This window comes from Sorex araneus, chromosome 1 (assembly GCF_027595985.1).
Source record: "Sorex araneus isolate mSorAra2 chromosome 1, mSorAra2.pri, whole genome shotgun sequence".
Taxonomy (NCBI): domain Eukaryota; kingdom Metazoa; phylum Chordata; class Mammalia; order Eulipotyphla; family Soricidae; genus Sorex; species Sorex araneus.
The window spans coordinates 366,989,997-367,010,715 of record NC_073302.1 but is presented as its reverse complement, the minus strand read 5'-3'; the positions used below and the strand labels follow the sequence as shown (position 1 = coordinate 367,010,715).

Genomic DNA, 20,719 nt, shown 5'->3' with positions numbered 1-20,719 from the left:
TTAGCAGTATTGGGGGCTGACTTGACTCATCATGTGACTAAATGGCTTCTGTTCTTTTCTTCTCCTTCATCTTTTGTTACTGTCTCAAATCCTGGCCCTTGGTACTTTGTATCTAGTCAGCACCTTGTTAGGATTTGCTGTCTTTTTGTTTCTTTTCACTTAAAACTCCTTTTAAGGGGCCGGAGTGATAGCACAGCGGGTAGGGCGTTTGCCTTGCACGCGGCCGACCCGGGTTCGATCCCCGGCATCCCATATGGTCCCCCAAGCACCGCCAGGAGTAACTCCTGAGTGCAAAGCCAGGAGTAACCCCTGAGCATCGCTGGGTGTGACCCAAAAAGCAAAAACAAACAAACAAAAAAAAACAAATAAAATGTCCTTTCAAAAAAAAAAAAACTCCTTTTAACATTTCTAGTAGAGCAAGTTTGGTGGAAGTAAATTCTTGTTAATTTTTGTCTTGAGAAGTCATGCATTTTCCATCATATTTTGCTGGCCTTACTGTTCTTGGCTGACAGTTTTTAAGTAGTGTAAATGTCATTCCACTCTTCCAGTATACAGTTTCTACTGAGAAATCCAATGAAATCCTGGTGGAAGTGTCTTTTTGTGTTCCTTTTTCCTTTTTTTCTAGCAACCTCCAGTAACTTTTCTCTCTCATTGACTTGATAATTTCACAATAATATGTCACGATATAGGCCATATGGGGTTCAAAATTTTGGGTGTTCTCAACTTGCTGGGTATGTATTATTTGTTATTTATGTTTGGGGAGTATTTGGCTCATTTATTGTACTCTTCATACTCAACATTCATGTTTGGAATTTTTCAACCTCATCAGTCTTCCTGGTGAAAACTCCAGGGGCTCATTTAGGTCTTCTTAATATTCTGGAATTGCTCTTCTGTGTTTACTGGAGATTCTCTGACTTCATTACATTTTCTCATGGTAACTCTTTTCCATTTTCTGTCCATCACCTCCCTGAACTCTGTATTCTGCATTTGGCTTCCTGACCAAGTTGTTTTCTTAGAGAAATTTCATTGTAGTATTGCAATAGTTACCTATAAGATTTTTCTGCCTGTGTATCTGGGTCAGCTGTTCTATCTTCCTGCAGATGTTGCTGTGACTTGGGTGTTGGAATTCTTTGGTGGCCTTGACAGGGAGGAGGAGAGCAGTGGACCATCACTGAATGACTTGGGGGAGTGGGAGAGGAATTGCTGAGAGAGAGAGTTCCGTGCTGTCCCTCTGCCTCTGCCCCCACCATCCTGGCCTTTCTGCCAAAAAGCTGTTGTCTAGCTCTGCCTCGAGACTGCATCTTGAGGACTGTGCCTTTTCCTGATGGAGGGGAGGTTCTCAGCCCGACTACCATCCACCCGCCTCGAGCCATCAGATCGACAGCCCACGTATTTCTCAGGTAAACCAAAACTGAGAGTGTGTAATGTAGCCATTTTGGCTTTAGTTGTAGAACTTTGCCAATGACTGTTTTACCATTTTGCCAAAAGTACTGAGTCTTCTTTTGTTTTCGGTCACACCCAGTGGTGCTCAGAACTTACTGCTCAAGGACCAATCTTGGTGGGTTCAGGAGACCATATGGGATGCTGGCTATCAGACCCAGGTTAGCTGCATGCAAGGCAAGAGCCCTGCCTGCCGTACTGTTGCCCTGGCCCAGCACTGAATCTTCTGAAGCATAGTTTTCTTCAAAAAGCTCCATCATGACTGAATTTAAGAATCCTTCACCACTGGGTCTGTATGGTTAGAGGTATTTTTATAAGTTCATATATTAGTAATGAAAAAAGAAACTAATTATGAAATTCCCTTTTTGTAAGTGATCTAGCTTTTTGGTCCTGTGAGCCCACAGGAGTGATCCCTGAGCACAGAGCCCAGTGCGGTCTCCAAACAAAGCAAGCAAATCTAGTTTTGAAATACTAAAAGGTATTCAAATTCTGATATTTACTAAATCTAGCAGTGATCTTGTCACATTTCATATTTGGTTAGTACTATAAAAACACGTTCTGACAATTCTGTGGGTACATGTTTTCTTATTAAGTAATGAAATTTTGACCTCTCGTTAATTAGTGGTTAGGTCAATAAAAATGTAGTCAAAGCAAGATGCCAGCACTGAGAGAGTAAATTAGGAGCAGCTTATTATCTGAGCAATTTGAAAGAGAATCTCAGTGGACCTAGCACAGTGGTTTCCCAAATGGTGATGCCACACCCTGGGGGTGCTAGAAACTTTGGGGGGTTAGTAGTAACCTTGGTTGGGGGCACTTTGGTTCACTTACAGAAGGTGAATTTCCAGAGGATGGGAGGATGCTGGTTTTTTTTTCTTCTAAGAAATGGGGCAGAAGGGAGCAGTTGGGACCAGAGCAATGGTATAGTGGGTAGGGTACTTGCACACTGCTAACCTGGGTTTGATCCCCGGCATTCCATATGGTCCCCTGAGCATCATCAGGACTAATCCATGAGTGCAGAGCCAGGAGTAAGCCCTGAGCACCACAAAAAAAAAAAAAAAAAAAAAAAAAAAAAAGGAAGGGGCAGTGAACCATACAAGTTTGAGATACTCTGACCTAACATTTCTCTGGCTAAGCCTGAACTTCTAGTTTGCTTCTGCATACGCTGTAGAATCTGAAGGAACTAGGATGAAGGAAAATAACAGGGATTGGTAGCCTGGTTAGGGAGGGATTTAATGTTCAGAGGAGAGAAAATAAGAATGCTATAATTTTTTAGAGTGAAATGATGCTAAGAATCGATTTGAGACTTTGTGAAGCCGAATGAAAAGATATGGAGGAGAGACAGATGTCTGGGTGCTGGGGAGAAGGAAAGATTATCAGAAGGTTCTGGGGTTTAGAGATTTAAGCTTTGGAGAATGGGTGGGTGGTGATGTCATAATTGAAGTGAAAGCTAGAATTGCAGTTAGAATAGTAGACTTAAATTGGGTGGGTAGCTTAGAATAGGGCACATTCAAAGCACCATCTTTGGGACCCCTAGAAGAAGTAAATTAAGAAGACAGAAGAAAAAAGGTGAGATGTATAGAGATATAAGGAAGGCTTGAAATTGTGCTTATATCAAAACTGGATGACACCCTAGAAATGAAGAGATCAGTAAAGAAAAGAAGGAAAATCTGGGGATACCAGCAGAAGTAATGATCCGGTCTTCAAGCAGGACAAGGATAGACTGGAATTGACTTGTCAGGTCATCCTACAGCTTCTCATTCAGAAAGTTTGAGCAGAGCAGTGGTTGAGGAAGATGGACAGTAGAGACTGGGATGGGAAGGGGGAACTGGAGAAATTATGCTGCATAGAAGGAAATTGGGGTTCAAAAATAGGGGCTACAGGCTGTGGAGAAAGTTCAGGAGTTGGGGCACGTGCCTTGTTGAGTTTAGTGGCCCAGCCCTGCCCCCCCAGCACAGCATATTGGGGTCCAAACGTTGAACCATCCAGCCTGGCTGAGTATTTCTAGGGTGGTCTTTGGGTCCTTGCGTCATTGTATGTAATATTAGCAAACAAAACACCAGATGTTTGGGAAGCTACAGCTACTTATTTAGCAGCTTTCGGGAGGTAGTTGTGAGTCTTCCCATCTCCTGAGTCCAGGCTTAACGCTGGTTCCTTACCGGTGCCCATGTATGCCACCCTTGGTGCATGCTGATCTATGCTTCTGATCTGTGGTGGGCCTACTGTGAGGTCTGCTGCTCTATGGTCTGTCGTTGTGCTTCGAGGCCAGCCTCTCGGGCCTGTTGCTCCACTGCTGCACTTTGTCTCTTTGGCCAAGCACATGTGGGGGTCAAAAAGAGGCTGCTTTTCTTCCTGGGTCAGTATAGGATCAAAAAGGAAGTTACCTGACCCATTTCCCCCTTTAACTATTACTATCTCAATCCTATAGACACTTCCATTATTTGCCTGATTGATTATCTGACATTCAGCAGAGTTTTAAGCAGTTAGGCCAGAGTGACAGTACAGAAGGTGGGGTGCTTGTGAACCTGCTTGCATCCTATATGATCCCCTGAGCACCACCAGGAGTAATTCCTGAGTGCAGAGCCAGGGATAAACCTGAGCATTTTGGGTATGGCCCCCAAACCAAAACAAAACGACCAATTATATTTAACTAAATTACCTGTCCCTTCTACCTTCACTATTACACCCTGAGCATCACTTGCCTGCTCCCCTCTTCCCTCATAAAATAAGGATTGAAAATTATTGCTTAAGGATGAAGGAAACATTAGCATATGAATGTCGAAGTATACAGTAAAGGGAAAAAATTTTCAACTTAGGGAACAGAGATCATAGCTCTTGGTCTCACTAAAAAAATGGGAGGGACTTGACTCATCACAAGGCCATTTTTCTTGTGAAATTTGAGGGTGCTAATATATATTTATTTGATACATAAAAAGAAATTTCAGCAAACCTACAAACAATAGCCTCTTTTCCTTTTCCTTCTGGTACAGTTTAGTGTCATAAAATAGTTGAAATAGGGAATGTGAGAGAACTCAACAAAAGGCAATAGAGTTGTGTGGCTCAATATTTGGGACCCGGACTCTGAACATTTTGTGAAAGAAACACAGGGAAAGAATAGAAAGGCCATGGAGCATTGAGAGGTGAGGGAAGCTAAAGGCGTGTGATGGCCTCAGTTTTGGCTAGGGTAGCATGCCAGGCCAGTGGGCAAATCTCGTCATTACATTTAAATATAGGCTACACCATAAAAACATTTTATCAAACAAAAGCATATGAAGGAAATTGCGCTAAACCAGAAAACTTTTATTATAGAGAAGGACTTAGAATTTTCAATATGTAAAACTGTATTTTAATATAACTTTTTTTTAAGAAAAAAAGATACAAATTGCCTACATTTTTAGTACATTTTGTTACCAGTATCCTTAAAATGTAGCATCCAGTTCCACTTAACCAGAAATCCCTTCTAGAAATGAGTATGGGCAAGGGTTTCCAGTGTATCTAGTATTTACATGCTTGCCAGTGTAGCGAGTAAAACATTCAAGTAGTTTACCAGTGTTCAGTAACCATTTCATCTTTCTAGAGTGTTCTTTCATCCCTTGGAACAGGCTGCACGATAAGTTTGTTGGAACTAGAAATGAAGAATGGGACCTTGACACCAAAAATAGTCTGTTCACTTAGGAGAGATAGTAATTTGCTGCTCTTAACCTAAATATGGCTCTTTGGATTTTCTAAATGTTTGAAACTCTTGTTAGATAATGACTAAGGCTACTGGATGCAGGATTGTCGTGGCTTTCTCACACCCGTACTGTTTTGCTCTGCACAGACGTCCTTCTGCCAGGAGCCTGCTTTCTCCCTAAGCGTTCCTGCCCTGGCACATGACTCACTTCCCAGAGGCTACTGCTTTAAATGTTTTGGCAGCAGGTTTTGACATTTATCAGTAAAAGATGCTTATGTATTTAATTTTTTTTCAGTTTTAATCATTATGAAAGATGAGTTAGCTTATTTCTGTCACTCATACACACTTAGGAACTCTCAGTTCCCTCTCAACATAATTATGTTAGTTATTTTGATTAGGTTGATATTTGTTAGTCCATCAGTCAGTAAACTGTAGTTGTCTCTCTACACGTGTATTTTTTAAAAAATGGCATTAATGGCTCTGTGCTTACTTCTCAATATGCATTGCTTATCCACATTTAACCTCCAAATCTCTACTGAATCTCCCCCACCACCCCTCATACCCTCCCCTTGCTATTGTGGTTCATCTACTGGGGTTCATCTACATGTGTTGAGGTGCACTTGCTGGGGTTGCACATCAGGCTCTAGTGTTCCTGGGGACACACACTTTAGTGTCAGTGCCTGCATGTGTGCTTGCTGGGAGCTGCACGCCTTGGGGGGGGGGGCAGTGGAAGGGCACGGTGCATGAGCTCTTTCTAGTCCTAGTGGTCATGGGGAGCATTGGCAGGGCTCCTAATGGGGGGGGGAGGGCTCCCAACTGTGATGCCTGCACATCTCCCATTATGTTTGCTGCGGGACTGTTTGAGTTGGGGTCCTCACTCAGCTGGCTGAGCTCCAGAAATTGCACACTGTTGTGGTGGTGGTGAGGGCGATTGCGCACAGACCATCGCTGAGGTCAGCACTCAGCCTTGCACTCAGGAGGCCAGCAAGCTCTCTCCAGGACCCTCTGCTACTCTTCTAAATAACCCTCTAGTGGCTTTATTTACTGAATTGTAGCACCTTCATTATCTTGAAGAGATCACCAGAAAGTGATGCTGCTGACACATTGCTGGGTGCTCCTTCCACTCCATACCTGGGATACACTGTCCCCATTCTCCCGGGAGTCACCTTTGCCTTTCTTCTGGGTTGGACCTTCCAATTCTCATTTCTCATCACTTTCCTATGTCTCTTTTGTTTGCCATTTTATATGCAGAGGGCAACACGCCCTTTCTTCCTCCCTCCCTCCCTCCTTCCCTCGATCCCTCCCTCCCTCCTTCCCTTCCTTCCTTCCTTCCTTCCTTCCTTCCTTCCTTCCTTCCTTCCTTCCTTCCTTCCTTCCTTCCTTCCTCTCATAAAAGGTATTTGTGATAGGTCAATTTTATAAAACCTTATAAGTAAACCTGAAAATTATTTTCTGCTGTCACCACGGTGATGAAAATTTGCCAGGATAAAGAAGTTTAGCTATAAATGTTCCTAAAGGCACCATTTACCCATCTTCTATCTTTAGATGTCATTGTCAAAAAGTTCAAAAGCACTTCAGTTGCTCATTCTTTACATGAGTGGGGGCCCCCACCACCACACACATACACACACACACGCACACATGCACACTCACACACACACACTCACATACTCACAAACACACACCTTTACCTGTAGTATTCTGAAAAATTTCAATGATATTTCTTGGTATGAATATTTTCATCTCTTTTGCTATGATCTCCCTACCCTAGCAACTTTGAGCTTTCTGCTCTAAAGAACATTAAATATTTCATTAATATTTATCTGTCTTCCATAAGGATCTCTAAATCTCTTCTGATATTTTTCACTTCTGTATTTTCCACTTTTTGTGGCTCTCCCAAATTTAACACAATTTCCACTGCATTCTTGTCTTTCTCCTGCATATTTATTTTTGTCCAGAGCTCTTTTGTTTTCCTTGGAATGCCCCTCTTTTATAGCAGTCTTATTCTAGTTTCATGAATACAATATTCTCTTATTTCTTGAAGAATTTGAATTACCTTTATTCTTCCTGAATAGTTGCATTATCCCAAGTAAATTCTACCTGTTTGTTTGTTCCAATCTCCAGTCTTTCATGTTTTAGGCTTTGCTCAGCTCTCTCATTTCCCAAGATTATCAGCTCATTGCTGAGAGCGGAGGATGAAATAGTTCAAGTGCTCATCCCGGGTTGAGCTTTTCTGTAGCCAACTGACTAGATTGTTCTGGGGCAAAGACTGACCTTGAAGAATGTCTTTTCTCTTAAGTGTTTAGAGAAGACTTTTCACCAATATCTGGAAGGTAACATAGGACCAAAGGCTTCTGGTAGTCAAGAGGGAGAAGTAGGTAGAGGCACCGTCATGGCATTCATGCTGTTATAGTGAGATGATTCTATTTTCCATGCACGTTGTTAGTTTTTTGTGGAGAAATGCATTTTTATCATAAACAACTCTGGTTCAGTCCTGTGTGTTTGAGGATAAGGGCAGGCAGTTATCCTACAAAGAGGGAAGGATGGAAATATTATGGGAAAAGTAAACAAATAATGATTAAATCCAAGAAAATTAAAACATAGGACCAGTGACGGTAGATGTGTTCATGCATGGATCAGTTTCTGAATGCTGACTTGCTTGTCAGAGTCTCCTGCTAACAGTTCCCCTCTCCCTTCAGTACCTTGTGCTGCTCAATTCTGAACCTTTGGAATATTTCGTCCTGTAAGTAAAGTCATCTCTGCTTTCCCCACAGCTTATTTAGAAGCTGATTTCTTTGTGTTGCCTGTCAGTTATTTCATGTTTTATAGGAGCCACTTAAGCACAGTGGTAAGGCATTCGCCTTTCACGTGGCCGACCCGTGTTCGATTCCTCCGCCCCTCTTGGAGAGCCTGGCAAGCTACTGAGAGTATCTCGCCTGCACGGCAAACTACCCATAGCGTATTCGATATGCCAAAAACAGTAACAAATCAGTCTCACAATGAGAGACGTTACTGGTGCCCGCTCGAACAAATCGATGAGCAACTGGATGACAGTGACAGCAACAGCTTCTAAAATCAGGTTTTCTTAATCTGCCCATCTCTGTAACTTTATACCTTTCAGAGCAAAAAGACAAATTGTAGGCAATTTAGAGGACTTTTGCATGAGAACAAGAATGATTGGTTTCAACTTGTATTTATATGGATATTGATATTTTACCCTCTTAGATGAAATTATTCACTTTGCATTTGTGTTTTCTCTCCCCCTTTCTTTCTGTCTTTCTGTCTTTCTCTCTGCTTTTCAGGGTTGTACATGATTTTGTTAAATCCAAACACTTCAAATCTTTGGACTTCATTAGGAAAACATTTCTTCTGGAAAACCATTGTTGGTTTTAATTTTAAATTATGCCTTGGGTGAAAGAATCTGTGATGATGAGCACACTTCACCTTTCTCTTCCAGAATATTGTTCTCTGAGCCACTTAAGCCAACCATACTTTGTTTCATTTTGAATTTTTCTCTGAGTGGTAGAATTAAGAAGTGAATTAACTCCTTGAGTATACTGGTTCTATTACAAATGAAAGTTAGTCCCATGGTGACTTTATACTTTATTTAATATCTGCAAATTATTGAATGCACAAAATTTCATCCCTAATTCCAGTTGAAAACTTACATAATAAGAAAGAAGCAATAAAGATGATCAATCATACTGCACATAAGTATTTACTAATATTTGTTGAGTACCTATTGTGTACAAGGCACTGACTGCATTGGGTGGTATTACAGAAAAGAGAACTCTGTTTTTTTGAGAGGTTCTAATTTAATAAAGAGAAACAATGCATACATGATATGCTATTAAATGCTGCAATACCATTATTTCCCCTTGTTTTGCCAGATATATTTTATTTTTTAAACAATTGTAAAAATGAGCAAAATTATGAATACAGTATTCCCTTTAGACCATGTCTTCACTTAACCATTATAATTATTTTATTACATAACGTATAATGGCATAATTAAAATCAAGTTCTGTTATTATTCCTGCAGTATTTTTTCATATTGATAATTGCTTTTAACCACAAAAGATTACTTTAAGCAATGAATATGAGAGAAAGATGAGCGGGAGGATGCGTGGTAGCTAGGACATTTAGTTCGTTCATTTCCCTTGCCACACTCCCCTTCCTCCTACGTGGTCTAGGTGGTCCTGGTGGTCTGTAGCACTCAGAGGCCAAGCAGCACAGTGGTGCCATCCTGGTAATAAGCGAGAATGCCTGTACCATTGAGTTGCTAATCATTAGAAGTGACCCTTTGACCTGTAAGCTCTGCTGGAGAAGCAATAGAAAGATGTATCTCTTTATATGCATAAATATATATAAGTAAAACATTCACACCTCAGGGAGAAAGTGATGATAAGGTATAAGAATAATTGTCTTAATCTTCTGTTATAGGTAGCATACAGCAAGCAGCAGCTTCCCTGGACCCACCTGACTGCAGATCATTTTTATCAGCCTTTTATGATCATTAACTTTGCAGGGATTTGTTGGGTTATATGGGGGTGGGGGCTTAAGGGGTTTTTTTGGGTCATAATTATTCTTGCAGGCATTTATTTCACTCATTTGCTCCTAAACAAATCATTATTGCACTCGACATTTCTTCCATCTTACTGAACTTGGCAATGGCTTTCAATTCTCTCAGGGATATTTCTGATTCCTTTCCCAGGTCCCAATACTTGGCATGGTGACAGGTATATTGAGAAGTGGCTAGTGTTGACCTTTTAGAAATTTGTGTCTGCTTCTTCAGGCTACAGTCATGACCAAGTCATACTGTCTGTGGACTGGGACAAGAAACTACTTTTCTTATTCCTGGTACTGTCTTCACTGACCTAACTAGATTGTTTTGTGATTTTCCGTCATATCTGCCACCTTTTGAGATGTAAGACTTGGATGGTAGAACTGAGTTTATCTTGCCCTAATGACCTTGGCCAGTCGCTTGCAGATATTCTGATTTTCCATCCTCCAGTCTTTTTATTTTTAATTAATTTTTTTTTTGCTTTATAAAGTAGTTCACAATATTTCATTATATCCTCCACTCTTTTCGACAGTTTTCTTCTTTCTGTTCAAAGAAAATGTTGAAATGGTTCTATTGAAGTATATTTCATGGGAAACACTGTGTAAAAGTTACAGTTACTGCCAAAGTAAATGAGAAGCATTGGGGGTCAGTTATTCATGCTAGTCTTATTAAAGTTTGTTCCTCCTATGATCTACCTCTGGCCCGTCTTAGCATCTTGAGATCCTGTCTTTGTTATCTACAGATAAAAATAGTACCTCTGTTCAGCTCACAATTTTTAGAAACTAAAATAGAAGAATAAATGATATTATTTTACATTATGTTATTATATTATTTACATTTACATTATCTCTACACATATAGTAGATCTTACTTAATTGCAGTGGTGGCTTCAAAAACAATTCTGAGGGTTCATTAAGTTAGACTCTCCAAAATTGAATATTGAAGAGACTAATTTAGGTAGGCCAACTAATTTTAAAATTAGATAATTTTAGAAATTAAAATAAAATAATTTGCATATCTGGTGTGGAATGCAATCCTGAGTCAATGATGGAGGCGTTGCAGCAAGTGAGAGATTTAAGACATCTGTGAACTCTGATAACACCTGATGGTTTGGGTTGAATTAGCATGTGTAGGTGTGTTTACAGAAGGGGAAATCTATGAAGAACTCTTATGAATGGGACTCCTTAAAGTAATACCACTATGAAACTGTTCATCATAGTATAATAGAAAAGATTTTCTATTGTATCAGTTTCAATTGTGAGAGTAAGGTAGTATTACCGGAGAGTAAGAAACACCCTTTAACCTCATCACTATTTATGAAGAATCATTACAGATCTTAATTGTTAATAATATCAAACCAGATACCCTGGAGCTATGTGTAGGAACTACAGTTTTCATTGTGTTTGTGAATAAGAAGAATTTCAATCTATTACCACATTGTCCTGATGGCTCTGTTCGTTTAGAAATTTCTATAGAGATTTTAGTTATGGCAAAAATGTTTGGGGAAAATATGATTTATGGGATGAAAATCAAATAGTAATGAATGAGTTTCAAATTCATTGTAATTTTTACCATAAATATTAGTATTATAATTTAAAATGTGTTTGCTAAAGTTGCTAGAAGGTATTGTTGAATATCAGAGACTGAAAGTGGTTCACAAGAAGAGAAGTCCCTGAAAACAAGTAGAGACTAATACATCAAGCAGGGGATGTTTAGGGGACAAAGTTTTCTATTAAGGAGATTGTCTATGGGGAGACAAAGCAAGTGGAGAGTGAGAGGGAGGGAGAATGGTTAGAAAACATTAGGGTGCTGGAAGTTGAGCAAAGGCATGGCTCATACTGAGCTATTATAGTCTCGGGTAAGAAGGTGGGAGTCCTTAGCCGCCTTGCTGGGCAGGGCACTTCCCCAGGCTTCCCTGCTCAGCTTGACTGAGAAAAGTAGAGGCTTTACTTCAAAGAATTGGGGGTGGAGGGGAACAATTCAGAAGTGTGAGAAATGTTACAAAAACAACAAAAATCCAACCCATGGTTTTCTGAGGGAAATGGTAGATTTGGTTGAAAATAAGCAGTGGATTAGTAGAAGGTTCATAGGAACAGCATTAGATTTGAGAGAGCAATAGAAAGGCTGAAACACATCCCTACAGGTGTCCCTACAGCTCTGCTTGATTACTTGGTAGAAGTGGAAAGGAGAGGGGCTGGAGCAATAGTATAGCAGGTAGGGCGTTTGCCTTGCATGCAGCCGACCCAGGTTCGATTCCCAGCATCCCATATGGTCCCCCGAGCACTGCCAGGGGATATTCCAGAGTGCAGAGCCAGGAGTCAGCCCTGTGCATCGCCGGGTGTGACCCCCCAAAAAAAGCAAAGTGGAAAGGAGAGCTGAGAGCCTGAGCGCCTTCCATCAAGTTCAAACCTATGGGGTCTGGAGAGCTGGATGCAGCCTTCAATGCATTCCCCAGACTACATTCAAGTCAACTATTAGGACACAGATGTCATACACTCTTGAGATATTTGCCCAAGTCATTGACTGTTGTATAGACACATACACCACCCCTAGACAATGCTAAAAATAAGAGCAAAAGAATTTTAAAACTAGCATAGGAGCTAAAATGCTAGTATTTTGCTTGTAGGATGCCCAGGTTAGATGCCTGGCACTTCATGCTCTCCGGAACACCACTGGGAACAATCGCACCACTAAGTATGACCCAAAAACAAAACAAACAAAACTGAACAGAGATGTTTCAGCTGCATACCATGTGGAAAACAGATTCTGCGGTTCAAGTGCAGTTACTAAATTGGGCTTGAGCTGTTAATTACTAAAAAATACCCAGCAATTCTGGGAAATTAAATGAATCTAGAGCTACTATACTATGTTAAAGATTAAATTTTCACCCCAAAACTGATAAGCATAAAAAAAAATTGGGGCAGTTTCAGGGTTAAAAGGCTCTTGCCTTGTGCATGTTAGGCCAATTCTCTCCCCAGCTTCATATATGGTCCACTGAGAACCATCAGGCATGATTTCTGAGCACAGAGTTAGGAGGACTGCTGATGTGGTCCAGTTCCCAACACCCTCCAAAAAGAAAAAAAGGAAAACCAAAAAAGTCTAATTCATTGATAATTAGGAAAAATGGTCAATGCATACTAACATGAGTGGGCTTAATCTTGTATTTATCAAAATTTTCAAATTGGCTATTATGTATGTTCAAATAAGTGAAGACGGTATGTTAACAGACTCAACAAGTAGAGAAGCCAGTAGAGAAATAAATTAGAATGGAAGAAACAGATGAAAAATTTAAGTGTGAAAAATGCAATGTTCAAAAAAATGCACTGGACATATAGGCTAAACACAGTTGAGGAGGCAGAGAAAACATGAAGATCAATTTAAAGGTATTGAAGTATTCAAAAAAGGGGGGGTTAAAAAACAGTTAAGTAAACAGCACCTTGGAGACAAGTGGAGTGATGTCACCAATTTCAATATGTGTGTGTAATGAGAGTCCCAGACAGACAGGAAGGAAAGAAAGGGTCAGTAATAACATTTGAGGAAATAGACACTAAACCATCCCAAAGTGAAGGGCAAATATAACTAGTAAGGAGAGGCTAAGTGTAGCACAATGTTGTGTTGGATGCAGCTGGACAGCTCTTAGAATAAAAGAATAGCTGCTTGCAAACTCTGCAGTCAGTAACAGGTATGTTGGTAAAGATAATCAGAGGTTTAAGTACCAATGAATTAATGGTGAGTTTATCCTTTTAGTGGGGTGGGGGGAGCACTCCCAACTGTGCTCAGGGACCTTGCCATGCAGGGATTGAACTTGGGACTCCCACACACTTTGTATGTGACGTACATAACCCTTTGAACTATCTCTCAGGCTGTATTTGTCTTTTAAACTTTTTTTTTTTTGCCTTGGTATACCCTGAATAGGCCCAAAATCCAAAAATTGGCAAAATCCAAGAATAAGTGGAAAACTCCTGAAACTTTTTTAATCAAAGATCAAGAGGTCTTATCAAGAATGCAAAAATCTTTTTTCTTTTTAGTGTTCTCTTGCATCCCAGTCCCCAGGAAATTCTTTGGCACGGTGTGAAATAGCCTCAGTAGCCAAAGGCAGCCTAATACACCCCAAGGCAGTGGTGGTGGTGGGAGGGGGTCATCTGCAGCTGGAGGACCCCCACTCCTTGCTGTTATTTTGCTTGAATCATGTAGGCATAGTTGTAGGTAACACATGGCTAAGTAGCTGAAGCATAGATCTAGTTTTCTGGCTGCAGGATTGATTAAAAGCACCTGGAGAACCCAAAGTACCAGGAATATTGCAGAGGGAAGGAGGTTTGGAAACAAACTCCTAATTTAGTTGCTTATGCATTCTGGGCTCATCCTTGAGCTGTGCCTGTTGGATCTGACCCAGAGGAGCGTGCACAGAGGTTGATACTGGAATACTGAGAGATTCCCACAACGGGCTTTGGGTAGTTGATATGTGGACAGACAGTGCCAAGTTCAGCGGTTTCTCGTATAATTAAACGTCATGCTCAACATGTCACCTAGCAGTTCCACCTCTAAAACAGAATGAAAATGCAAGTTCACAAATGAGGGTACAGTTAAACACAGAAGACTAAACTAAAATGGCATTGAAGCCTCAGAAAGGCAGAATTCGGGGCTGGAGCAATAGCACAGCGGGTAGGGCATTTGCCTTGCACGCAGCCGACCAGGGTTCGATTCCCAGCATCCCATATGGCCCCCTGAGCACTGCTAGGAGTCATTCCTGAGTGCAGAGCTAGGAGTAACCCCTGTGCATCACCCGGTGTGAACCCCCCCCAAAAAAAGAAAGGTAGAACTCATGCCCTGAACTCTCCAACGGTCAGGTGCTTATTAAAGCTAAAATAGCAACACATTCTGTAGTTTCAACAGCAAGACACAGTCTCATAATAGAGTATTAAAAAACTGCTTTCCTTTCTGAACTAAATGTACTTGAAGATAACAAGGTAAAGAGTGGTAAGTTAAAGTGATTTTTTAAAATCTTGCCTACCTAATTTTTTTAAATGATGCTATATAAGTTAGGGAACCCTTTAAGTTACTGATATTAAAATGAGCTTCTCATGGTTACATGAAGTAATTAGCAGTGGTCATAATGAGGATGGCTGAGGAGACAAGCCCTTCAGAATACTAGATAAAATAATTAGCATTTACATACTTTTAGGAGATTAGTCACTTATTTTGTAATATGAGAATCACGATATTATACCATTTTATGAGCAACACAGTATACAATACAAATATCACACAATTTTATATTGTATCATGTCTAATATAGACAGAAAATTGTAAAACTTTATGAACATCACAATATTATACAATACAAATGTGTTACCATTTAACTGCTTTTATATTTCCCCTCACTGTTACTAATGAGTTAGGAGGAATTATTTTTGCAGTTTTTCACATATTATTTTGCAGCCACACCTTGTGGCTGTTGTCATTTCTCTACGTAACACAGAACAGAGAGCAGCCTTAGAGACTGGTCGCTTATACAGGTGTTGAGAAGTAGCTCAGCGGTGGCGGAGCCCCTGCGCGCCACTCTGCTCTGTCACCCAACTGCAGATCTTTCAGCGTTCTTATCCTTGTGCCTTATGTATTGCATATTTTGGGCACACTCAATTAGATTGAATTTTTTGAGGAAAGATAGCTTATCTCTCACACACATTGCACCTGGTCCCTCAATCCCCGTCAATGTTTGTTAAATAAGTGCAAAGTTTACTTTTCCCCTCTGATTCAATATAACTAAAGTAGAATTTCAAGATACTAGTTTGAGAGCTAAGGCACTGATAGCGTCTTGCTCTTTCATAGGCATTTTTTTGTTTGTTTTGTTTGGGGGCCACACCTGGCAATGCTCAGGCACCATCTCTCCTGGCTCTCTGCTCAGGGGTCACTTCTGGCAGTTCTCAGGGGACCGCACAATGCAAACTAAGGCCTCTGTAGTCTAAAGCCTATACTAACACACTGAGAATTTTTTTTAATGAAAATTATTTAATATTTATCTTTTTAAAATGTTTACCCTTCTTTATGACTGGAAGTTGTACTACCCCCCCAACCCCAAAGAGACCACAGCACTGGCTTGAACCCTGAACTGCACAGTCTGGCTGGGTCTACAGGAGGCACCCCACCCACCCCCTGGAAGGATGGATTGGTTTCAAACATAAAGCCTCTGATCCCAAGGGAAGCACTTGACCTTTTTACTTTTCTTACTGGAAGGAAGAACGTGTGTTCCCTGGCAGTGGTTGGGGAGACCAGGAATCAGCAGTAGATCTTCAGCGGCTGACAGGAGTTGTCGCCGAGAGCTCTTACTTGTGCCCTTGGTTGGCCTCCTAACAGCAGGCACCCACTGTGGCTGCAACCCCGTTTCCAGCAGTCCATCCCAGAGTCCTCCATCAGGGCCTCTAGTACTTGCAGTATCTGTTGGGTAGGACGGCCACTCTCACCCATGGCGGGGAAGAGGGCGTGAGCCTGAAGTGGGATCTTGGGCGAGGGTGGCATCCCAAGCTTTTGTCTTGTATAGCCTGAACAATTCCACTTTGTCCGAGTTTCTAACTGGAATTCTCTGTGCATCATCTGTAAGGTGCTGGGTTCAGATGTGGCATCCCAGAGAGTGGACAATTGAGTATCAGTTTCCTCTCTCATGTGCTGGGGTGGTCAGGGAGGTCACATGTGCTGTGGGACAGGAGTGCCCCCTCAGATTTCTTCCCAAAGCCCTTGATTAAGCACTCCACAAAAATAAGTTGTACAAAGACCCGACTCCCATCAGCTGTGGCCAGCATGACATGCGCTGTGGACAGCTGGTTACTGCCAGATACCTGCTCCCCGAGGCACCTTGGCTTTTCCTGCTGCCCTACCTCTCAGCCCGAACTCCCCGATGGGGAGGGACTCAGTCACACCTGACTTAGTGGCTTTTTCAATAATCAGGATTTCTTTTCCAAGACATGGGACATTGCCAGGTTCATTCCTTTTTAACTTAATAAGATCACAAATCAGTACGAGCCTATGAATACCTTCAAAATAAGGAAGGGTACATATCACAATCACTACCCCTTCTTTTCTCAGTTCATGATCAATTTAAGAGCCAATGTGAAAATTTTAGCCCAGCAAGAACTTAAAAAGAGATCCTTCATGTTTGTGGGTGGGTGGTACAGGGTGGCATGTGCTCCCCTGAGCTGCATTCCTGGCCCTAGAGGATACTTTTTTTTTTCAAGTTTTCAGTTCAAAGCCAAGTATCCATTGACATTAGTAGATAAAGTTTGGCATGTAGACACCATGAGCATATCTACTCAGTATAAGAAAAAATGTTTTGCCTTTTGGTGCAAATTGGATGGAACTGAAGAGGATCCTGATAAGTGAAATAAGAAGCAAAAAACAAATATTGCATATGTGGTATATGTAGAAACAAAGGGATGGGTGGAGCCTAATGACAGCTACTTTTTGGACTTATGTAGAACTGAGATCATGACAAGGTGATGTCTAAAATGAGTAGATCATAAAATAGCAATATTAGTATACCTTTAACAAATGGCTGCATTTCAGAATGAAGTAGGGGTGTGGGCCACTGACTTATAAATGCGTATATCCTGTTGTCCCTGTATCATTGGTTGGAAATAATCATTTCAGAAATAATCTTTTCAAAAATCAGTGCTTGAATTATTTCTGGACTCTTCTATGCCACAGGTACATTTGCATGCTGCATTTGCAGTTACAAGCCCATCTTTAGGGAATCTCAGGCTTCTTGGTAAACATTAGCTTTTTAGTACATCTTGAAATTATGAGTCTTCAGCTTTCTTCCTTTTGAAGATTACTAGTCTAAATTCTTGCACTTTTCTATTTCCAAATTTTAAAGGGCAGCTCAGATTATGATAGGGATTACATAAAATCTTTAGATCAGTTTGTGAAATAATACCTCTTATAAGACTTCCAATCCACGAATATGAGATGTCTTTCCATTAATAAGTCCTCTTTCATTCATTCATGGGTGTTTTGTTACATAGTTTCATTGTATAGATCCTTTAATTTTTTTGTTATGTTTATTCCTGATTATTGCTCTTGTTGCTGTTGTAAAAGAAATGGTTTTCTTTTAAAAGGCTTTAAAAAAAATTTTTTTTTTCACTAAAAACAATTGGGGAGAGGCTGACAATACTCAGTAGTATTGTCAGTGCAGGCCAGACAGCTCAGTACTTGGGCCCAGTCACACTGTGCTCCTCAGGCCCTGCAGAGCAGCCAGTGCCGGGGAAGGAGATGGATGCCGTGCAGTGCTGTGGGTCAAACTCAGGCTCTCTGAGTGCCCGGCATGAACTTTGAGCCACTTCTAGGGCCCCAGGAATGGTTTTCTTAATTTCACTTTCAGATTGCCTATTGATGATAGCATATAGATGTCAAGTTAATTTTGTTTATTGATCTTGTATTTTGCAACCTTGCTAATAATTCTGTTCTAGTATTTATTTTGTTAGTGTCTTTGTAGGATACAAGCTCATGCATACATGATCATGTCATTTTCAAAACAATAGTTGATGTATTCCTTTCTAACCTGGAGATTTGGTTTTGTTCCCCCCACCCCCTCTTGACAGTGACATTGCCTGCAAACTCCAAGAACAATATTGAATTGATATTCAGCATTCAAGTGCAAGAGTGTAACTCCTTATCTCTTCATATGGGAAAGCATCCTTTTTTTTTAACCATTAAAAATATTAGCTGTGGAATTTTTATAGGTACCCTTTATCAGTTTGAGAATATTCTATTCCTGGAAAAGTATGTTGGATTTTTGTCAAATGCTTTTTCTGTGTCTAGTAAGATATTATGAGACTCTCTTGGTTTTTATTTTAATAATACAATGCTAAAATTATTTTCATATGTTGATCAGCCACCCTTGCATTTCTTGAGACAAGTTGCAGTTGTTCATTGTAGGGTGTTTTTCTGGGGGGGCTGGGAGTCACACCTGACAGTGTTCACGGTTACTCCTGATTCTTCACTCAAAAATTACTAATGGTATTACTTGAAGAACTATATGGGGTGCTGGGAATTGAACCTGGGTTGGGCTCATGTAAGGCAAACGTACTATACTATCGTTCTGGCTCCTGTTCATTTTGTTTTATTTTTTTTCTAAAGTTTTCTGGGTTTAGTTTACTAAAATTTTGTGTTAGTAAAAGAATTACACATGTGTGTTTTTAATGATATTGGTTTTCATTTTCCTATGATGTAGTTTCTTTTTCTGAATTTAGTATTAGAGTATTAAAATAGTTGGGAAGTAGTACCTCCTTCCTATTTTGTTTTGGAAGAGTTTGGGCAGTCCTGTCTTTAATTTTTCTTGAATATTTTGAAGAATTCACCAGTGAAGCTATCTGGTTCCCTATCTGAAGCTTTGGGGGAGTTTTTAAAAAAATGAGTATATCTGCTTAATTCAGTAGCTGCTTTTTCTGTAAGAGTTAAAATTTTGTATTACTTCATCAGTATAATGACTTAAAATTTGTGTGTATGTGTGTGGGGGAGAAGGATATAAAGTTGAAAGTATAATATATGGGGGCTGGAGCGATAGCACAGCGGGTAGGGCGTTTGCCTTGCACGCGCTGACCCAGGTTCGATTCCCAGCATCCCATATGGTCCCCTGACCATCGCCAGGGGTGATTCCTGAGTGCAGATCCAGGAGTAACCCTTGTGCATCGCCAGGTGTGACCCAAAAAGCAGCAAAAAAAAAAAAAAATAGTATATCTAATATATCAACTATGGCCTAAATTGTATGGGGAAAATCAATCCTGCTAATTCATGGAAAGCCACTTAAAACCTATAGTATTTAACAAACTTTTAAAAATGTGAACTTTCAAAGGCAGCATTGTCTTTTTATTTGCATTATTTTATGACTGCATAGTTTTATAGTTAATGACTTGGAATTTAAAGTTTTCTGTGTTGCTTTTTTCTCAGCGGCAATGCAGCAAGTGTTGGATAATCTTACGGAGCTGCCCTCATCAACAGGAGCAGAAGAAATCGACTTGATTTTCCTCAAGGGAATTATGGAGAATCCTATTGTAAAGTCACTTGCTAAGGTACATTTCCCCCACACACACAAAATTATATTATTTTTGAAAATTTGGGAGATATCTTTTGAATTGGATCAGTATTAGCAAATAATAACATTTGTCACATACTAAAATGGTATCTTTCACAAAAAATGTCTATTCTTTCACGTTACTTTAAATACAGACATAATGACTGTTAGTTTGGACATAAACAATTTTAAGGATATCACACTGTCACTGTCATCCCGTTGCTCATCGATTTGCTCAAGCAGGCACAGTAACGTCTCCACTGTGAGACTTGTTACTGTTTTTGGCATCACAAGTCACAGTAATATCCTAGTAGGGCCTGTGAGAAAGATACTGGTCATATCTCTGTATGGCGACAGGAAGGTATTTATTTTCTTTTATGTTAGACTGTAAATGCCTGTCATTTGCAGTCTTGGTTTTCTATATCTAGGAAATCTTTTCTCTTGCATTACTCAGCTGTTTTAAGTCTGTTTCCATAGTAAACTGTATAGCAGTCTCCTTAGCTCAGTTATAAATATAACTTTCCAGCCATTTTTACTTACGTTTTATTTCACTTGCACTATTTCATCGTAATCTCATAAGCATCACTAGAGCATAACAACCTTACTTCACAGCCTCCTGCCTCTTCACTCTTTAGCATTCCCCCAAGTGGTCCCTGCTGTTGAGAACCTGTGCCACATGTCTTCTCTGCCTTTGTCTTCATGTGCCACACTGTCAGTCAGTTTATTTTATACTCTTCTGGAGTATTGATTTCATCCCCTCTGGTTATCACTTTTTACCCACAGCCTATTATTTGTTTTTCTAAGAGTTCTGAAAAATCATACCTTTCACTAATGATTTTGAAAACTTTTCCATTCATAATCCAGTCATGTTATTCACAGACTTACAAGGTCGACTTGATCCCCGTGTCAAAACTACTCAGTGGTAAATCAGCTGAAATTTTTATTTTAGCCATTCTTTATTGGCTAAATATTTTTATTGGCT

The 20,719-nt window shown here is 40.2% G+C and overlaps 1 protein-coding gene across 5 annotated transcripts in view; it reads left to right on the top strand.

Moving 5' to 3' along the window:
• Positions 1–20,719, top strand: part of PALS2 (protein associated with LIN7 2, MAGUK p55 family member) — a 94,716-nt gene that overhangs the window by 21,500 nt on the left and 52,497 nt on the right. For 4 of the 5 annotated variants that reach the window (XM_055130928.1, XM_055130920.1, XM_055130952.1 and 1 more), the window contains exon 2: positions 19,614–19,735. In XM_055130928.1, coding sequence (XP_054986903.1) covers positions 19,619–19,735 — 117 coding nt within the window. In that variant the 5' untranslated portion in view covers positions 19,614–19,618. Of the gene's footprint in view, positions 1–1,100; positions 1,401–19,613; positions 19,736–20,719 lie in introns of all 5 variants that reach the window. The other variant, XM_055130932.1, reaches the window with a different exon arrangement.